The sequence below is a fragment of the Coenobita brevimanus genome, chromosome 5 (assembly GCF_032717465.1).
Source record: "Coenobita brevimanus isolate Jiangsu-jjx chromosome 5, ASM3271746v2, whole genome shotgun sequence".
In the NCBI taxonomy this organism is placed as follows: Eukaryota; Metazoa; Arthropoda; class Malacostraca; order Decapoda; family Coenobitidae; genus Coenobita; species Coenobita brevimanus.
In genome coordinates, this window is record NC_136958.1 from 18568740 (window position 1) to 18591339 (window position 22600).

Consider the following 22600-nt stretch of genomic DNA (forward strand, 5'->3'; position numbering starts at 1 on the left):
TCATCATCATTCTTTGGTGGACATAGAGGGAACTGATTGAAGTACGTATAAACGTCCAGGGGAGCCAGCCAATTATAACGGTGCAACCAAGGGAAGGTAACCTTCTTCAGCCAGTGTCATAACCATGTGGGGCCTCCCTGTACGACCCTTGTTCCCAGCCCCCATTTAAAATGTCACATTATTTAACGTGTGCATAGTGTAGATCAGGGGGCCTCCTCAGAACAGAATTTGACCTCATCTTGTCTCCCCTACTTCCTATTTGCGGATTGGCTATGCTATTGTCTCCAGCACTTGCTGGCCAAGTATAAACAGTATTTAGTCGTGTCTGGTCACATTTCACAGTTATTTTAGAGCAAGGTATCATACCATAACGTGTGTGTGTGTGTGTGTGTGTTCTTACCAAATAGTTCTTACCTAACTGTATTTTTACAGGTCTGAGTCAAGCTCTTATTGTCGCGTTTTCTTCGCTATACTTATCATACATATCTTTAAATTTGTGAGTGGTGCTGACACACAAATTCATTTGGGTTTGGTAATGCATTCAGCCAGTCAATTGCTCTAATAGGGAAATTAAACTTTTTTTTTTTATCTTCGTCGCCTCTCTTTTTGTATAGTGTTTTCCTTTGTCCTCTTAATGATGAATTGCAAAAATGCTGTGACTTATATGATGAGAGAGATAAAAGTCAATATAAGTAAATCTGAATAATTATAAATACACTCCAGTATTACAATATCTTCACATCTTATAGAAATCTTGCAGTAAAGAAAAACGCCTGTTTACAACAAATTTTCATCTACATTGTTTGATCAGCTTTATATAGAAAAATAATGCCCGGAATTTAATGGAATTCAAGAATATTTACCACATGGAATTTTAATGGTTTTCTTTGTGTGAATACATATATATAGCCTATATGACTCTGCGAAATTTCATTTAAAAGAATGTTTGGGGAATGTCTTTTATTTTTTATTTTTTTATTTTTTTTTAATGACCCCCTGCCCTTCTCAAAGTCTGTGTAAATCACTGGCTGTACCTGGTGTCTCTTTTATAACCCCATCCATATACAGTTTGAACAACCATGGAGATATGACACATTCATGTTTCAATCCAGCATTCAGATAGAAAAATTCACGCAGTTCACTATCCATACATACTGCATCCTAAGCACCCCCATACATACTCTTCACGGCATTGAACAACTTCCCATTTACTCCACATGCTCTTAATATTATCCACACTCTTCGTCTATCCAATCTGTCATAGGCATTCTCCAAATCCATGAAGGCCGCATTTAACTTCTTTCCCTTCTCTAGAAACTTTTCCATTAAACACCTAAGGATGAATTATTAAGATCTCCCTGTTCTTCTCCAACTAAATTCCCTGTTATTTCCATAATTCTGTCAAGAAGTATCCTGCCATACACTTTGCCTATTACACTTAGAAGACAAATGGCCCAATGATTACCACACATATCTTTTTCACCTTTTCCTTTATACGGGGAAATAATTATACCTGACTTCAAATCCTCCGGGACTCTACCTTCCTCCCAGGCCAATCTGCACATCTTACATATCCATCCCATTACTATCCCCCATGCTTCAGCACTTCGCCACACACTCCATCAGTTCGTGGGGCTTTCCCCAATTTGACTTTTCACTGCTTCTGCTAATTCCATCCTACTGATCTTTTCCTCCCTTTTCACCTCCCTCCTTCTCCCAGCTATTCCCCAGTCACTTGTAATCATATTACTTTCATTCTCTATGTGTGTATTGAGGTGAGTAACAGATGGAAGGAGAATATAAGAGAGTATGGATCGGTTGGCCGAAGGATTGTGTGGATAAGATTGAAAGTTGGACTACAAATGTGGGTGACTGCTTGTATGCGCCGATTCAAGATCGTGCAAGCAGAGTCAAAGAGGAGTTCTGGACAGATGTGGAGGCGTGCATGGAAAAGTTTGAAAGGAATGAGAGTGTTTTTGATTGGCGATATGAATGGTAAAGCAGCGAACGTGAAGGTGGATGGAGTAGTTGGCGAGTGGGGTGTGCCTGCTGAGACATATGAGAATGACAGTGCTTTAGTGGACATTTGTGCCAGGAGGGGGTTGGTGATAGCCAATACCCTCTTCAGACACAAAATGATTGGTAGGTATACATGACGAGTGTTGAGAGGAGTTAGTGGTGAATTGAATATGTGGAAGGCAATGATTGATTATGTGTGTGTGTGGATGAAAGGATGCGAAGGTGTGTAATGGTTGCAAGAGCGTATAGAGGTTGGAGGATGGACTTTCTGAACACCACGTGGTGGTGGTTAGAATCAAGATACAACTGAAACGGAGACATAGGAGAAGAGAAGGGGAGGAGAATGGAAAGGTTACAGGAGGATGAGAAAGAGGCAGAATATAAGAGAGAAGTGGAGGAGCGATTGTGTAAATATGATTTGGAGCAGATGGGGGATGTGGAAGGTGTGTGCAAGATATTCACAGAAGAAATATGTGCTGCATGTGAGGGGTGAAGAGAAGACGGAAGGGGGTGCAAGGAAGAGCATGGTGGAATGAAGAGGTGAGTCAGGCTGTGGCACAGGAGAAAGAAGCACATGAGTGGATGAGAAACAGGGGCGTGGAAGAAGCTGAAAGACGGAAGAGAGAGTTTTATGTAGAGAGGAAAAGAAAGATAAAAAGATTAGTAGGAGAGAGTAAGAAAAGAGTGGATGAGGAATTTGGAAGGAATTTGAGTGTAAAGTGGAGTGAATGTAAGAAAACGTTCTGGAATGTGGTAGAGAGAGTTAGACATGGTGACATTGAAAGTAGTCGGGGAGTGAAAGATACAAATGGTAGATTACTAGTGGAAAAGGGACAAAAAGTGAGCAGATGGAGAGAAGGAACTGCAGAACATAGAGAATGAAAGTAATGCATGTGGAAGTGGCTGGGGAAAGGGTGGGAGAAGGAGGGATGTGAGAAGAGATGAAGAAATCAGTAGGATGGAAGTTGTGGAAGCAATGAAGTCAAAATGGGAAAAGCCCCAGGAATTGATGAAGTGTGTGGTGAAATGTTGAAGCATGGAGAAAGATAGTAGTTGAATGGATGTAGACGATGTGCAGACTGGCCTGGGGGGATGGCAGAGTCCCAGAGGATTGGAAGTCAGGTATAATTATTCCACTACAAAGGAAAAGGGGAAAAAGAAGTGTATGGTAATCACAGGGGCATATGTCCTCTTAGTGTAATAGGAAAAGTATATGATAGGATACTTATTGACAGAGTTTGGAAAATAACAGAGGAATTAGTTGGATAGAACAGAGAGGTTTTAGGAAGGGAAGAGGTTATGTACGTCAGATATTCATTCTCAGATCTTTAGTGGAAAAGTTTACAGAGAAGGGAAAGAAATTGTATGTGGCCTTCATGGATTTGTAGAAACATATGGCAGGGTGGATAGACAAGGATTGTGGAAAGTACTAAGAATATATGGAGTAGATGCAAAGTTATTGAATGCTGTGAAGAGTATGTATGAGGGAGCTAAGGCTGCAGTGCATGTGAATAGTGATCTGAGTGAATTGTTCTACTTGAAGGCTGGATTGAAACAGGGATGTGTCATGTATCCATGGTTGTTAAATCTGTATATGGATGGGGTTATAAAACAAATACAAGATAGGGCAGTGGATGTTGGAGTGGCCCTAATGAGAGAGGGCATGCAGTGTTTGGAAACTCCCTGTACTATTGGTTGCAGATGATACTGTGTTGTTAAGTGAAGACGAAGGGGAGCTGCAAGGCTTGGTGGATGAGTTTGGGAGAGTGTGTAAGAAACGGAATATATAGGTGGGTGTTGGAAAGAGTAAAGTAATGATCTTCGAGAGAAGCGAAGTTAGTGAATGTACAGTGAGGTTGGATGAGGAGGAAATGGAAAATGTGAGTGCATTTAAGTAGCTGGGTAGTGTGATGAGTAAGGACAGAAGTTTGGAGGGTGAAGCGCTTAAAAGGGTACAACAAGGAAGAATGGTTGCTGGTTCCCTGAAAGCAGTGATAAGAAACAGGGAAGTGAGCATGGAAATGAAAAAGTTACTACATGACAGTACTGTCATACCAACTCTAACTTATGGGAGTGAAGCTTGGACCTTGTTGGATGGACAGATGTCGAGAGTGAAAGCAGTGGAAATGAGTTATTTGAAAGAAGCATGTGGAGTCACATGAAGAGACAGCCTGACAAATGAGGATGTGAAAAAGCGTTGTGGTGTTGATGTGGATGTGATAGAAGCGTTAGGAGAAACACACTGAGGTGGTTTGGCCATGTGGAGAAGATGGAGAGTGAGAGACTGATGAGGAGAGTGTATGTGAGTGAGGTGGAGGGGGAGAGAGGGAGAGGGAGGCGAAGGATGAGATGAAGGGATGGAGTGGAGAAGTATATGAGAAAGGGGGGTGTGAGCTGGGAGCAGGGCAGTGAAATGGAGGGGGACAGGATGGCGTGGAGGCGATTTGTTTGTGGCCACCCTTTACGGGATTAAGGAGTCTAGCAATACATAGACAGATAGATAGACTATGTTTGACTGTGCCTTAAAGTGTTCTCTCCATCTGTTCACATTTCCTCCATTCTCCACTATCAATCTACCCTTTTTATCTTTTACTCCCATACTAACTTCGTTATCACCCTGTCTAACCTTATCTGCTTCCAGAACATTTTCTTATATTCCCATCACTTTACACTTAAATTACTGATCCACTCTCTTCTTACTGTTTCTTGCCAATGTTTTCACCTCTGTCTTCCTCTCTACAAATATCTCTTTCTTCTGTCTCTCAACTTCCTCCATGCCTCTTGTTACGGGATGATGTAAATTTTTGAATTAAAAATGCTTGATATTACTTGAAAATAGAGACAAGAAATTGACTTGTGAAAATCAAGTAGTAAGTTTCACTTTATGCCGGCTTACTTTGCCGATTCTCTATGGACGAGAATTTATAAACTTTCTCAACAGTACACAGCAGAGACTAATTACTCACGAGTGCAGATTGTTAGTACTGTTAGCCTCTTGAGAGTGTGACTCCACCCCTGACAATCAATACTAATCATAATGAACAGGTTCTTGCTGGTGCTTAACTCCTGGCTGGCACAACGGATTTAAGTTTGATACAAAAGAACTGGCCTAAGTACCAGTTATGAATAATGTAAAGAGTTTGTGCAAACTAGGAGCAGCAACTAAAGTAAGCTTAAAGTGGAGAAATAAAACACGATTCTAATTACATTAAGCTCAAAGAAAAGAACTGTAAATTTATTGATTGCAATAAAATAAATTTATGATATATGAGTCTCAAAATGAATTCAGAAGGGGAATTCACAGTCACTAAGGGACTCATGAATTCAAATAACAAAGAGAATACACTCACTCACTCATTCAAAAGCTAATCGAACTTAAGCCTAGAAAAATGAAAAGAAATACTAGTCAGTGGAGGTACGAGCTAAACGAAAGACTGGGCGTCCGTCCGTGTGATGAACACCAAATGCTGCTATTCGCTGCAAGCCCACTTCACCAATTCACCATCTAGGTGGAGATTCAGGAATTCGCTGTACAACAGAGGCACTGCTCTTTGCTGGGCATAAACGGTCCTATCCTCAAGGCGTCTCAAAGCTGACTGACTTCAAACTAGGGAGGGGTAAGAGAGATGGCCGTGTTTGCCAGAAGTAGGCGTGGCCTAACTTCGACAGTCAACGGAAAGAGGGCAAACGATATAGAAACGCAATAAATCACTCAGTGAAACCACTAATGTCGTGCATAAGAATGGTCACTTGTGAAACAGTGACAAATGTTCTGAAAACCATCCCGATCGAAGTGCATACAGAGACGATTGAACTGAGTGATGCCCAGTGGGAACTCCACTAGAGTTCGTGGTTTTCTCACCAAAGTACAATGTCACGAATTTGTATAAATACACTCGCGCGAATTTGTGACATTACGCCCAGTCAAAATCAAATTTTTCTTCAGAAAAATTTTATAATATACATACATATAAATCCTAACTCAGTCACACAAGATTCACACTGTGGTGTGTGTACTATCCTGCTACAGGAAAAATCACAGTCACCAATGAACGAAAAAAACCTCGTATTTACATTAACAGAAGCAAGCTTGAGGAGAAAACTCCATGACGACGGTGAAAAAACCTGTACTCTGGTCAAACTGAGCAAAAATTCACTACATTTAAATTAACAACTAATTGTTATGTAGCGTGACGTATGTAATACATGGTGTAGTTGTGACAGTTGTACTGTAACTGTACCTATGTGTAAAATTATAAGATACAAATTATTAGTAAATGAAGACAACGAGGCTGAAAAGAAGAGGCGACAGCATGCGGCAGAGACAATCAGCTGATCTGCACAACAAAACTGCTACACCAGCCAGCTGTACCTGCGAAATCAATCTAGACGGAGCATCAAAAGTGTCAGTGCGGCAAACAATTTGTATTAAATCACAATTTCTCTCTCTGCCTTGTAGTTAGTACATATAATACAAAAAGTACACCCTAGCCGAAGATTTTAAGTGACAGCCAAAGCTTTGTACATTCGAGGTCGTCATTATTTTCTGATTGAATACATTATTAACCAGGAAATGTAGTCCCAGGACAGAATTTCAAAGGACCCTTGTAGTTTACTGGTTAAACCTACATTATTATTAACCAGGAAACATGGTCTCAGGCCAGAATCTCAAAGGACCTTATAGTTTATTGGTTAAACCTACATTATTACTAACCCGGAAACGTGGTCCCAGGAGAGAATCTCAAAGGACCCTTATAGGTTACTGGATAAACCTACATTATTATTAACCAGGAAACGTGGTCCCAGGACAGAATCTCAAAGGACCCTTATAGTTTACTGGTTAAACCTAACTCTACACTTACGATTAATATTGGCAAGCTGAGAATCCCTACGCAATCTCAGGCAGGCCACATTTTAACACCCAACGTGGGTGTGAAGACTCATGTGGATAATGTGCATTCTCTGGAAATCCTCAGAGAGACCCACAGCTCGAGACACCACAAGGTAATTCAATCACAGCCTCGGATTGTCCTTACAGGGGTCTCAAACTTCCCCCTTAACCTACAGTACACATGTATAAACAGGTCCTGGACGTAATGTGTCCTGTGGGACCAACGGGCAAGATGTCTGATTTGCACCCACATTACCACTGCCCTCTCTCTCAACTGACTCAGAGATCATGGGGGTGGATTCAAACGGCGCAGGAAAGACATGTCCCTGGTTGGTGGTACGTTGACACACATTGCAGGAACGCACAAAGCTATCTATTTCGTGTCCCATTTCTGGCCAGAGAAAGTCGGCATGGATACGGCCCTGGGTTTTCCTTTTGCCCATGTGACCTCCTGAGGCTGAACAATGACCCCATTCTATCACTGCTTGGCGATACTTAGCGGGAATGACAAACTACATTCGAATCTCGCCCTGGGGTGTTTGTGACTCATGGTACATTCATCCTTCTTTACGAAGGTACCTGGCTTGACCTCCCCATGAATACTTAATCACTCTACCGTTTTGTTTCTTCCACACGGCAGCAAGTGTCGGGTCAGAGTGTTGGTCTTGGACACCATCTTGACTACAAATCAGATCTTGTGGCAATGCAATGGTCACCGGTGTGACACAGTTCGGAGCCTTGGCCATGGCTTGTGTTACTGCAGCTGAAGTCTGAGTAGCGTCATCTACGTTGCAACTATACTTGGCACCTGATATGTTGCCTATGATAAGGTCAAACAAAGATTCTGGCATGACAACTGCAAGTGTCATACCAGTGTAAAATGGAGATGCCGCCTGGATACGTGCCTCAGGGAACAATCTCACTGATCCATCAATAAGCTGAGCTTGGATCTGTTGACCTGTGTGCTCCTCAGGCCGAACTAGACTCTGCCTGACAGAGCAACCTGAGGAACCATTGTCTCTCAGGACCTTTACAGGAACACCTCCCACAAACCCTGGCTGAACAAGGAAGGCACTGTTACCTGTGGGAGGGCCTGTGGAGGAAGCAGCCAGCCACTGATGACGCTGCTGAATGAATGATGTGACAAACATGATGCCTTGAGAATTAGATACTGGAGGGGTCGTACTCACTGTCTGGGGAGATGGAGCATTGGCCACCTGTAGTGGAGAGTTCACTGTCGCTGGGGGACTAGTGAACTGTGAAGAAATACATGTGCTGCTCGGGACGACACCACCATGCTGCTGTTGAGGAATGAAGGCTGCGTTTGCCTCCTGCCTCCGACACACTGGGGCTGGTGCTGAAAAGGACAGTCCCGACCTTTGATTGCATGGCTGACACTGCTGCTGGTTATGATACTTGTTGTACCGCTTCCACTCAGGTTTCTGGGTATTTTGCCCCTGGTCCATCTTCTGCAGTTTGTTTGGTCCTTGGCCATTATTCTGAGAATGGCCTTGATGCTGGGGTTCAGTCTGAGATGGTTTCCCAGATCTGTCAGCTTTCCTGTTCCAGGTGTGTTGCTTACGAGTTTGATACCCATATGCAGTGAAGAATGCATCAGCCTTCTCCACCATTTGGCTGGCATCCCTTACCTGGCAGATCTTAAGCTGAGCCATAAGCTCAGCAGGCCATGGCTTTTCTAGCTGTGTGCACAGCATAAGCTCAGTTATCCCCTCTTGCGTGGGAGGGGTTTCATCTTTCTCCATCCACTCATCTCAGTAAGCAGTAAGCCGATCAAGGAACTGAACAGCAGTCTCCATTTCTTGTAGATGCGCCCTCATAAACTGACTCCTGGCATCGTCTACTGTGAGACCATATGCTTTGATGAGAGTGGCTTTCATCATCTCATACGTGAGATTATCACCATGAATTCTGTGGAGAATATCGAGGGCAGGGCCCTCAAACAAGCTAAGAAACTGGAGCCGCTTAGCTGCCTCATCCAGCTGGTACAGCTGCGCCATGTCTTCAAAACGAGCTATGAATGGCTCTATTCGCTCACCTTCCTTATACGAAGGAAGCTTGAGGGACGGGGTTGCCAAAACATGTGCAGGGAGAGCACTCATGGAGCTTAGGTTAGCTGCACCAGATGTGCCTGAAGCCAAGGAATCTTGCTTGAGCTTCAGCATCTCAAGTTCATGTTTCTCACGTGCCTCGCGCACGGCACGTTCATGTTCTTGTTCTCTCTGTCATTGTTCTCGCTCGTATTCACGTTGTTTTAACTCGTGTTCACGTTGTTCTCGCTCGTATTCACGTTCTCTCTCGCGTTCCTCGCGCTGAATTCTATGCTCTTGATGGGCATCATTCTCACGCTGCTGCTCGTAACTAAACCGTGAGAGCACATATTCTTTAATTTGTTGGGGATCGGTAAGCCCCATATCTTTGGCTTCCTGTGCATATATATTAGTAGCCATGATGCTAACTCAATTAAGGCTGAGTAGACTAAAGACTGAGTACTGACTGCTGTTCCACAGAGAAATACTACTAATCAAAAGTAAAGAATATAGACACAGGCTGATGGTGACCAGTTTTATCTAGTTAAACTGATAAAGAAAATAAGAAGAAAAAAAAAAATGCAACTGATTGGGAAAACTATTATGTAAAATTAATGGAGATGCATCAATAATCACCAGTATGATAGTGCCTATATACTTTAATGATAACAAAGACCTAGGTGTGAATGAGTGAGTATTATCTCGTTAATAACTTTAGAGCTAGGAGTTAATATCCTGGAATGAGGTCGCCAGATGTCACGGGGGGATGTAAATTTAAGATTTAAAAATGCTTGATATTACTTGAGAATAGAGACAAGGAATTGACTTGTGAAAATCAAGTAGTAAGTTTTACTTTGTGCTGGCTTATTTCGCCGATTCTCTAAGGAAGAGAATTTATAAACTTTCTCAACAGTACACAGCAGAAACTACTTACTTACGGGTGCTGATTGTTAGTACTGTTAACCTCTTGAGAAGGTGATTCCACCTCTGACAATCAATAACTACTACTAATCATAATGAACAGGTTCTTGCCGGTGCTTAACTCCTGGCTGGCACAACAGATTTAAGTTTGATACAGAAGAACTGGCCTAAGTACCAGTTATGAATAATGTAAAGGTTTGTGCAACTAAGAACGGCAACTAAAGTAAGCTTAATGTGGAGAAATAAAACATGATTCTAATTACATTAAGTTCAAAGAAATGAACTGTAAATTCACTGATTACAATAAAATAAATTTATGATATATGAGTCTCAAAATGAATTCAAAAGGGGAATTCACGGTCGCTAGGGGACTCATGAATTAAAAAAACAAAGAGAATACACTCACTCGCTCATTCAAAAGCTAATCGAACGTAAGCCTAGAAAAACAAACAGAAATACTGGTCAGTGGAGGGACGAGCCGAACAAAAGACTGGGCATCCGTGTGATGAACACCAACCGCTGCTATTCGCTGCAAGCCTGCTTCGCCAATTCACTGTCTAGGTGGAGATTCGGGAATTCGCTGTACAACGGAGGCGCTGTTCTACGCTGTGCACAAATGGTCCTATCCTCAAGGCGACTCAAAGCTGACTGACTTCAAACTAGGGAGCGGTAAGAGAGATGGCCGTGTTTGCCAGAAGTAGGCGTGGCCTAACTTCAACGGTCAACGGAAAGAGGGTGAACAATATAGAAACACAATAAATCACTCAGTGAAAGCACTATTGTCGAGCATAAGAATGGTCACTTGTGAAACAGTGACAGATGTTCTGAAAACCATCCCGATCGAAGTGCATACAGAGACGGTTGAACTGAGTGATGCTCAGTGGGAATTCCACTAGAGTTTGTGGTTTTCTCACCAAAGTACAATGTCACGAATTTGTATTAATACACTCGCGCAAATTCGTGACACCACGGTTTCCCATCCACTCACTATATACTTTCTTCTTTTGTGCCATAGCTTGCCTCACCTCTTCTTTTGACCATGCTGTTCCTTGCACTCCCATTCTTCTCTTCACCCCATGCACCATCTTACAAGCTGTACAGATAATTATTTTCTTCTGTGAATATCTTGCAACCACCGTCCACCTCCTCTAAATCGTAAATACCCAATCAGACCTTCACTTTTCTCTCACATTCTGCCTTTTTTCCATCCTCTTGCAACCTTTCTACCCTCCTTGTATGGACTACTTCTTCCTGTCCTTCTCTCCTACTATTCCTCCATTGCATATGAACCTTGAGTTTCACCATCACCAAATGGTGGCCAGAAAGTCCACTTCCCAACCTTTGTATGCTCCTGCATTCATAACATACCTTCTCATTCTATCATCCACACACACATAATTAACCATTGCCTTCCATTCATTCGATTCACTATCCACCCTTCTCATCACTTGCCACGTATACTTGTGGATCATTTTTGTCTGAAAAGGGTACTGGCTATCACCACCGCCCTCCCTGCGCAAATGTCTACTAGAGCACTACGATTCACATCCAATTCTGCATGCACACCCCACTCACCAACTATTCCATCCACCTTCACATTCCCTACTGTTCCATTCATATCTCCAATGAAAAACACTCTCTCATTCCTCTCAAGCTTTTCCATGCATGCTTCAACATTTGCTCAGAAGTGTTATTTTACTCTGCTTGCACGGTCTTGTGTTGGCGAATACATACATACACAATTGCTCAATTTTGTATTCCTACTTTTAATATTATTCACACAATCCTTGAACCAACTGATCCATACTCTCTTATTATTCTCCTTCCATCTCTTGCACACAAAAATACATATACCCTCTTTGCCCTCTCATTCTCTCCTACTCCTGCACAAATACCCCATCCATACTCCTAGTCTCTCACACTTTCACCTCTCGATTCAGTCTCAGTTATACCATATATGTCCACTTTTGCACCCTCAAGCACCTGAACAATCTCTCACTTTCATCATTTGCATTCCTTACATTCCTTGTTGCAATCCGTACTATGTCCTTTGTGTGGTCCTTGGTCGTCACCTGCTGGTCCATCCTGAACCGAGGCTTCTTGTTTGTAATTTTAGTTAGTTGTTTTCTGGGAAGGGGCACTAATCCTCCTCCAACCCATGTCGGGAACATGTGTTTGTTGTAGAGTTACCACCCAGCGTTTTAGATGATTTTCTGGTTTACAGTAAATCATTTGGTATGTCACTCAGTGTAGAGTTACCCAAAATAGAGTACCAGTACACTGAGCGACTGCATGATGGGCGCCTCTACCAATGCCAAAGAAAAGGGATCATATGATTCGTGATTCGTGACAGATATTGAGTAAGGAAGTATGCGAATACAACACTCGAAGAATGTTCTTACATGGTACTGTCTTGTAGAGACAGTGTGTGTGAAGAGTCTGAAAATTGTATATCTTAGCGAATTTGAAGGTGGGTGGATGGATATGGTAAATGAGGGTGTGATAGAGTAAATGAGACTAGGGAACTGACAGCAGATAGAACTGGTTGTAAGAACTTTGTATGGAGATGTGTATGAAGAGGCTGGGCACTCCTGTTTTTTTCCCCGATGATGTCACAGTCGTCGGACTGGTTCTAACTCATATGTGGTATGAAGCACATAAATTGTGTTGTGCATGCCTCAGAGATGGAGTCGGGATCCCACGAGCTTGAATAGCGAGCAATAAGAGTGAGGCCCACTCAGAATGGCAGGCCTTGCTTAGTTTCTTCTCTCGAGTTTATTCTTCTGGTTCTCTGAACCCTATCGCAACCAATCGTTGGGGAGCAAAAGGGTGTAGATGAAAATGATGTCGATAATGAGGACGATGATGATGACGGTGATGATGACGATGATGATGACTACCAGAATCTAAAAATAGATACGTCAATACAAACACCCTGTAATTAAGAAAAAATCCGTTTGTTTTACGTGATTCCAGTACAGTACATCCTGAACGTAAAAAAGTAACCTCAGATCAAAAAGCAAAGTATAACCTGTAGGTATCATAATGATCCTCGTGTTTATCATCTGTGTGGGTGGTTGGGTGGTGGGGTTAGAGTTTAAACTGTTTGTGCTTTGTGCATGTCTGAATTTGAACATCGTTAGAGTGTTCGTCCTGTTTTTAGAAAGATGTGAAAGTGGTTGCAAGCCGAAATATGAATTACAGATAATTTTACAATCTCAAACTCAGAAATAGAAAAGAAAATAAATAATTACCCTCATATTTAATACTCACGTTTGAGATCGACGCCTTGTACTGGTGGACAAGGTAAGGTCATGATGGTGTCGGCAGGAGTAGGCGGCCAGCACATGATGTTGTCCCAGGTGGCATTGCAGTATACACCTGAGGGAAGAAGCGGGTGCATGTTAATGAGATGATAAAAAAAGGTAAAGGAGAAGAAGAAGGAGAAGAAGAAATACACAGCCAAGCCAAGAAGAGGGCATGTGTTACTGAGATGATAAAGATGTAGAAGATGGAGGACTCAGACTATCCCCTTCAATACGACGACATCCTTTTAATCTCATTCTTGTTGTAAACATACGATTGTACTCGGGGTAGAAGAGTTCCAAAGGTTTAGGGGAATTCATGAAAACTGTATACAACTCGTCCAATTCCAAAGTCTTACCATTAAAGTTCGTATTGTCGGTTCGTGACAAGATGACAACAAACACTGGCAATGCTACATTGCTGCAGCCCTCCACCTGACCAAACACATACCCCCCACCTCCCTGCACACCTAAGCACATAACTGCCCTCACCCCCCCTCGATCTTTTCTTTTAAAGGTAGGCAACGGCCATACCACGTTGAGTACACCGCTCCCCGTTCGATCAGCGAAGTTAAGCAACGTTGGGTCTGGTTAGTACTTGGATGGGTGACCGCCTGGGAACATCAGATGCTGTTGGCATCCCTACGTCAAGTGGGGTTGGTGGAGGATTAGTGCCCCTCCCTGTAAAACAATTAACTCTAAGCCCTTGGCCACCCTGTCTGGGATACATGGCGTCTGGCAATGAATGAAAAAATAAGGAGAATGCCTTGAGGACACATAACCTGGGCCATTCAGATTCCTCGTGCAGGGTGCATTGAAATCACGATTTTTTTTCTTTTTCATTATTCTCGAAATAACTACTTAAGACACAGCATGCTACCTATCAAAAGGCACCAGTTCACTATAAGAGACATAACTATATGAAATTTCATGATTCTATAGCGAATACTTTCTGAGTTCTGGCCTGGAAAAGAGATCTTTGTGCCCGGCCAGCTGCTCTGTTGCCCAACTTTATGGACGAACACCTACTGATCTCACTGATAACAACACCCTCCTCTGACTTTGTCACGTGGAGGGCAATAAAGCATGTCATCACTGGACTGAAGGAGCTGATGCCTATCAACACAAGATGATCATTAACACAGACGGTCACTGTTTACAAAGTCCTAATCTTCCCTACAACACAGCCCTAAAGAGTAGATGTTACTCCGACCCCCAGGTGCTATAGAGAGGGACGCCTTCACTTGGTGAGACTAATATGACTAAGTGGTGGAACTGCCCGGTCATACAAACGGCCCTCAGGCCCCTCCCAGTCCCTCGATAGGAGGACGGTGGACTGCGAAAGGAGGGTAATTCTGGTCTGCAGTCCACTGGGTTCACTCTTGGATCAGCCTAGGGTTGCAACTACTACCACTGCCTCAGGTCTCCATTCTTTACACTTGGTGAACAGGGGGCAGTAGAAGTAAACCGAGTCCACCACGCTCGTCAGCCCTTTGAATCAAACTCGGGTTCTTCCGGTTGTTGCAGCTGGACATGTTAACCACAGTTCAAGCGGTTCCGTCAAGTGAGATGGTGATGGGGTGAGTGAATTAAGGTGCCGATGAGGTCCTGAAGTGCCGACTGGGTAAAGAGAATTTAATGTAGGTAGGGAGTACCAATTGTTTGCAGTGGCTGTTGTGGTGGAGAGAGAGAGAGAGAGAGAGAGAGAGAGGATTTATGGTGTGATACAGTTGTGTGGGGCAGCATGTGGGGTGAAATGTAATCTGTGCTACATTATGATGTGACTGTGAGATGTGTGACATTCGACAGTGTAAGGTGCAACACAGTGTAATTTGGCAATGTGAGTTGTGGCAGTATGTGGTGTGGCAGTTGGAGGTCTGTGTGGCTTGCGACAGTGTGTGGTGTTGCAGTATTTGCTGTGTCAGTGTACAGTGTTGAAGTGTGCGTGGTGCACGAGTGTGTGGTGTGGTAATGTGAAATGTGGCCGTATGAGGAGTGTGTTTGAAGTGTGGCTGTGTGATGTGTATATATGAAGTGAGACCGAGTGAGACGTGTATGTGAAGTGAAATGTGTGTGTGTGTGTGTGTGTGTGTGTGTGTGTGTGTGTGTGTGTGTGTGTGTGTGTGTGTGTGTTGGTGTGTGTCAAGTGTGTGTGTGTGTGTGTGTGTGTGTGTGTGTGTGTGTGTGTGTGTCAAGTGTGTGTGTGTGTGTGTGTGTGTGTGTGTGTGTGTGTGTGTGTGTGTGTGTGTGTGTGTGTGTGTGTGTGTGTGTGTGTGTGTGTGTGTGAAGTGTGGCCTTGTGGAGCATATGTGAAGCCTGGCAGTGTGAGGTGTGACAATGCAAGTACTGAGGGAATTTGTTGGTGTGTGCTACGAAACGGGGATTTTCCTGACGCCCTGGGGAATATCAAAGGCAGTGAAGTGAGCAGATGCAGTGACGGGATAATATTCGGTGAAGGAAATCGCATTCAAGTTGGTCCATCCTATTAGCTCTTATGTCAAGCGCCTTGGCTCGTATTGCCGTCAGCTTCGATGTTTCCTACGTTTCTCTTGTTTACCACTTTGTCTGCATATGGCACGTTAAAATTCTACGCTAAACTAATTACGCAAAGTACATTCTTATAAACTACCATACAAAATAACATACGAGTAAAATAGAATATGTGCTAGAATATGCAAAATAAATAGCAGTGGAGGAGATGGTATATAAAAAAAAAAAAATCTAATTTCACCAGAATCTCTTGCATTACATTTATTGAAACATTGTTCATATTATTCATCTATAACAAATAGGGCAATATGATAGTGAAATTTATAAAATAAACCGTTATGGTGAAGTTGCAACAAAACCTCCTAACCCCATCAATACAGGGCTTCCCAGCAGCGTAATTAAGAGTGCTAGAGTTAGTATTAGTCCATTTTTTTTTTTCTGACTTTTGGCACAGAACTATCAGATCGTCTCCAGCACCAACAAATCTTTCTGTGTCTCCCAAGTCTCAACATCCATGCAAATTCCTGCCGTTTATATTGCATAAATTACGTAGCTGTCTCATTTGGGACTGATGCAGTGGCATTAGCAATGTGTGTGTGTGTGTGTGTGTGTGTGTGTGTGTGTGTGTGTGTGTGTGTGTGTGTGTGTGTGTGTGTGTGTGTGTGTGTGTGTGTGTGCATGTCGGTAGGAATTATGGATGAGCAGTGAAGTCTTTTTGACGAATTTTAATTCATCAAGCTGTTCCCTTCCTAAGTCTGTGATGGAACTTGTGCCCTTTCAGACAGCATACCATATCTCTAACCACTTGGCAGTACTGAAAACGCTGACTAAAAATCGATGGCCATTATCTTCCATGTGTTGCCCGCCAACCTGTTGTAAACACTCGTCATGTGGTTTAAGGGTTGGATGATCCCGAAAATGTTTAGTGCATCAGATAGCTCTAAACCCGCCAAGCAAATCTCTTCACCCAGCAGAATATTTGGGACCTGGATCTAATTTAACTATTGTTGGTCATGCACTAGGAAAAGATAAGGGGATAGCAAAAATAGATTGTCTTAATGACCCTCATCTAGTCAAGGGGCATTACTCTCATTCATCTATCAGCTTCAAATCTGCCATAAATCACTAAAACTGATTCGAAGTCTCACTGGAATGTTCATGTATTCTGTTAGTGTTGTTTTCGTCGTTTCCCTAGGCTCCTCTGGAAGTGAACCTAATGGACTGATGACTGAAGTTGCCCTCCTCCTTCAACCTACTGTCTGCATTTCAGGAAGAAGGGGGGGGAGCTAGGGACGATCATGTTGCCAAGGAGCAGAGTCATCTTGTTATATCGGTGCCACCGCGTAAAGGTGAGTCTCTCCAGCACCACCAGTGTGATATTAGGCATCATAACATACCACGAGAAGATTACAAAAATTACCAACATGTTCATCTGATTTTTGGTTGTATTCAAATTAGCAATGTAGATTCGAAATACCTAACCCTTCTCAATTTTCTAACATTACACTTACTATCATTGACTATCATGTTGCATGTTACTGATGCAAACCCTGCTGACATTAAAACGGTACAGACAGCATACAAGGGAATGTTAAGGGTGTAATAAAAAATAAAAAAATACTGAGGACGAGGTCTATATGAAAGCTCATTTGTGGTCCTTAAACTCAAAAAAAATAATAATAATAAAAATGCAGAAATTAAGTGTTTAAAAAATCTCAGTGGTGAAGGGCACGCAAAAGCTGCAAAACTGATTTCATTACTCTGTCAAGGTGACAACTGCCGTTGAAAATTCAGTGACACCAGACAATTTAACTCTGTTATGGGAAATTCTTATAGCACATGAAGTGTTAATATTGTCCCTCATTAACCCTCTTAAAGTCGAATCAGATACAGTGGAGACCCGCGTTTAGCACCTAATTGGTTCCGTGAAAAATACCGCAAATCATGAAACCGCTAAAGGTGGGGCATTGTTCCTATGGGAAATAGGCAATATTAGTTCCGGGTCCCATGCCAGCTCCCCCTAAAACCCATTTATGCAAATTTACTGATCACACCTGAAAAGAAACTATACTCAGCTTTTTTTTTTTTTTTTTTTTTTTTTGTCGAGGCAAAGATGCACTTGACAGGTTGGTGATGACTGGCTGAATGCAAAATGTCTGAATAACATACTATCCCAAATTTCCCCCTTAATTATATGTTGTCAATTAATAATGCTAACGAGTAAACAGATTATGAAGTAATGTTGCATTCAGCCATCATCACCAACCTGCCAAGTGCATCTTCTCCTCGATTTAAAATAAAAAAACGAGTATAATTTTATACAAAGTAAATAACAGGGAAGGAAACTCACTTGGAAGGCTGGTGTGAGGTGTTTAATGGAAGGGACGGGGGTGTAATTTCCCAGGCAGGTGGTGAGGCTACTGCACCCCGCCTGGCACCTCCACCCTGCTCTGTCTCTGCTGCCTCCACATCTACACGCAACATATCCATCCCGTGGTGCATCTCTTCTGTCTGCTGTTCCTGCACAAACCCACAGAACTCCTCATCCTCACGCAGGTCCATGATGGCATCTTCACTGGTTGTGCTCCATACTCAGCAGCCCCTGCTGCTTGCATTGGGCCTTCCAGCTCTTCCACTTCCCGGGGTCTGCTGAGGTAGTGGGTTACCAGAGCTTGCTGTCCTGCATTCACTTTCTCACTGAACACAGTGTTAATCACCTTTGCTAATGCAGAAACATGGAAGAGACAGTCATGCTTGCTGGCAAACTCTGCTAAATTGAATTCCTCCAGCGAATTCTCGAGATTGAGCAGCCACGATGAAAGTGATGAGGTTGTTGGAGTTTTGTCATCTTCTTTTGGCTGCTCAACTGGCTGTCGCTGTTCCATATCGTCCTTCTCTAACTCAAACATTTCTGCAACAGATTGCGTTGCTGTGTGGATGATCAAGTGCCCCAAATAGTTGATGGTTTCGTCAGCAAACTCGGGAAGTGGGATGCACTGCACTGCCGTGGGTGTGTCTGCCAACAACACCTCATGCTCCTGCCTACCAGGCTGAGGCTGTACGATAGCAGGCAGCAGCAGCTTCCATGCATGGAGAAGAGTGGCTGGCATCAGGGATTTCCAGGCAGCGATAAACATCTCCATTGCCTGCTGAATGTTAAATCTTCTCCAAAACTGCTTCACAGACAGAACCTCTGGGCTGGCAGATGTTGACAGGACAGGGTCATCTGGCTTGCTGTCACTTTCCTGCACAGCATCAACATTCCCCTCCTCAGTGCTCCTCAGGTCCTCCAAGGAGTCCGTCTCAGCCAGCATCTTGTCATGAACATTGCGGTAGTAAATTTACTCAGTGTTGCGAATGACCTCCTGGTCCATCAGCTGAATTTTGAAGTTGGTGCTGGGAGGTAAGAACACCATTTCCACCGAGGAATGCCACTTCTCTAGGAACCGTGCGTGACAGGAAGCATCATCCATGAACAGGAATACTTTGAAATCCAGGTTCTTGATGTGGCAGTGGTGTCTGGCCTTGGGGACGAAATGATGGTCGAACCAGTCAAGAGACACCTGGGAGGTCATGAACCCCTTGGAGATAGCAGCCTAGACGTAGCTAGGAAGTCTGTTCATGTTCACGTGTCTGTATCGGCAAGGCCACATTGAGTGGTAAATTATGAAGGGCTTCAAATGGTGTGTACTGGATGCGTTGGCAGTCAGGTGGGTGGTGAGGTGGTCTTTTGCCTTCTTTACCCCCCTAGCCTGCTTCTCTGATGCTGATATGAAGGTAGACCTTGGCAACCGTTTCCAGTACACACCTGTCTTGTTACAGTTGTAGACTTGCTCCAGAGAATCAATGCCATCCTTAATCAGCTTCTCTGCCAACTCTGGAAATGCCCTGGTTGCTTCTGCATAGGCAGACTGAGTCCTGGTGCACACCATGGTTCACCTTAGCAGCGCCCTTTGAAGCTATGGTGAGGAGGTTCCTTGACCTGCAGTTTCTTTGCAACTGCAACGTAAGTGAGGTGGGCCTTGTCCTGCATCTCAGGCCCAGAGATACTAGCACCCTCCCTAGATCGCCTGCTAAGCCACTTCACCAAAAAATGTTCCACCATAATCATGATCCTATTGTAGTCTGATGTACAAGTAACTTGCCTGGTACTGCCAACACTACCACCACCACCAAACTTGTTGGCTATCCTAAGGTTAGCTGCTAACTCATCACGCTTCTTCCTCAAGTTTCTCACGGTTGACTCAGGAATTTTAAACCTTTTACAGTTTTCAGAATTCGTAGCACCCTGATCCATCTGCACCACAATTTAACTCTTCAAATCATTGTTATACACACGCTTCTTATCATCGACACAGTATTCACATTTCACTTTCCCCTTACCTTTCTTAGTTGGTGGTTCCAGCCTCTTGCCATCCCCTCTTTCAGCACCATGACCGCCTTTCAAACCTCCAGAGCAGCAAGAAACCATAGTGCGAGAGTAGAACTAGGAACACGAGCAGCAAGGCACAAAAAAAAAAAAAGAAAATCTCAGTGAGCAAGTATAAACATGCAACACGTGGAGCATAGCAGGTCTGCGGCAATGGCGGCAAACAAGTGACGATCGCTTTCCATGCGCGTGGTTTGTTTAAGGTTTTCTCGCAGTGAATGGATGAAGAGAGGGTTTTTTTGTGTGAAACTTGGTGTTTGGGAATGCAGTATTTACAGGCCACTGCTAATCATGAAACCGTGAACAAAGATGTCACTAACTGCAGGGCTCCACTGTGTGGCATTTTATATTTGTCTGACAGGTACTTTTATACATTTATGGGTGGTGCTTCTGTCTTTAAGACATTATATAATGAAAACACACAAACATCACTGGTCTACAACCAAAATGCTTGTGAAACAAAAATAGTCAAACTTGACTACTTGACTAATTTTAGGTCATTGAGAATTTAAGAGATGCTTAAAATATCTGATTGGGTGTAGTTTATATAATATTCTACTTGCTCACTATCTACAACCCCTTGACTTTTGAATAGGATAGGATAATTGACTACTAATTGAATTTAGTTCTTATTTCAAACCAGAAATATTCCAAACACAGTCAAATATTTGACTGAATGTATAGTTCAATACAGTGCTGGGTTTGGACTGTTTAGCTCTTTTGCTAAAATTATGCATGATGCAACCTGAATTTGTTGGTGTGTACGACACTGCATTATATCATTCTGAGACGTCACTGGTGATGCAGTCATTGCTCAGATTACATCACGGAACATTTTGTCCTTGCAAATCATATGGTGTCATTTTCATTTCTGTATTACTGTTTAGTTCTGTAAAGAGACATAATTATGTCTAGCCAAAATGAGCAATGATGCCTCGTACTTGTGTGAACAAAGCAGATAATTTATGCTCTATTAGTGGTGAAGTGACATTTGCATCATAAAAGAGCATTATTATTGCTGTGGTTAAGAAAATCTATCACTTACGTTTTGGCTGCAAAAGTGGAGATCAATACAAATGCTGGGCTCCATATACATGCTGCAACACTTGTGCAATAAATCTTCGCCAGTGGTTTATCAAGCAAAGGAAATCTATGCCGTTTGCTGTACCAGTAATATGGGAAGAGTCAACGGATCATAACAGCAATTTCTACTTCTTTATGGTACCCTCAGTTGGGAAAGGATTGTCAAAGAAGAAAATGTGGACTGTGCAGTATTCAAACATTCCTTCAGTTTTATGCCCAGTACCCCCACGGGGATGGTCTACCTGTTCCTGCAGGACCAGATTCCTGGTCATTCGAATCAGACAAGGAAGAGCGGAGCTATGAAACATCTATACTCGGTTTCACGGAGTCTGACGCACTGATTTTGCCAACTGAGGACAGGTGGATCTGATAACACTGCGCGAAGCTTTCGGGTGGTGATTAGTCAATTTCCATTGTGTTTGAACATGCACCAAATTGACTTTGTATTCCTACCAAGGCACCTCATTTATTTGTAGGATACCGGATTATAGAGATACAATATAAAGCAATGATATCTTTAATGGTAAATATGTGGTGTTTAAATTACTAGAGATAAACCTGAATGACACTGATAACAAAACTAAGTAAAGTCGCAACTGGACGCATATGGACACAACAACTGTGGCAGGAAGTCAGACGTTCATAGCAAGGTGGTCCCGAGGTCCTGTGAAAGCTCGAATGTTTTTCCCACTACTCCTACACAGTGTCACAGTCTACAGTCTACACCATGCCCTTCATTACCTCATCTATTAATATACCTTATCCTAGATACACTTAGCTTAGCTTCTAATAATTATGATTTGTGTAAGCACACACACACACACACACACACACACACACACACACACACACACACACACACACTCGAGGCCAATACATGCTTTCTCAATATATATATAGTGTACATACAAATGTTTATTATCTTCATAGGTAACAGTAGCTTTAAAAAACTACATTTGTTTGTATTCATAGTCAGATTCAGTAAAATTATTTCTTACATTAATAAGTTTGGTGTTCGATTTTTCTAGCATTTTCATAAGTTTCATAAGAGATAGGCATACAGACAGACAGACGGACACCCTATTCCTGGCCACCATGAACCATTTCCTCGAAGACGATGAATCTCTGACCCCTCGACAGAGAGGAGGCGGGGAAGTAATGGATTACATCACTGTAGAATGAACTGAATTTTTATTAATCCGCCCCGAAAATTCATAGAGAAATCGCCCACCTGAGGTTTAAAATACTCGATACAGGTAGGAGTACTCCCTACCTTACTGGGTTTTCTATCAGGCTGGCTCCAAAGAAAACGAGTTCTATGGGAGGGTACCTATTCCACACCACTCATAAACGGTATTTATTTATTTGGTACGAATTTCTATGTAGTACAAGAGCATATTGGCTTTCAAGCAGT

General features: G+C 42.8%; 1 protein-coding gene and 1 non-coding gene across 2 annotated transcripts in view; one reads left to right on the plus strand and one right to left on the minus strand.

The window, feature by feature from the left end:
* Positions 1-22600, minus strand: part of LOC145398034 (PDF receptor-like) — a 516837-nt gene that overhangs the window by 321022 nt on the left and 173215 nt on the right. The window contains exon 2 of the mRNA XM_080270999.1: positions 13153-13260. Within this exon, the coding sequence (XP_080127125.1) occupies positions 13153-13260 (108 nt within the window). The remainder of the gene's footprint in view (positions 1-13152; positions 13261-22600) is intronic.
* On the plus strand, positions 13705-13823 carry LOC145399321 (5S ribosomal RNA). The gene has a single exon (XR_013897270.1). It is a non-coding gene; the product is annotated as a 5S ribosomal RNA (ribosomal RNA).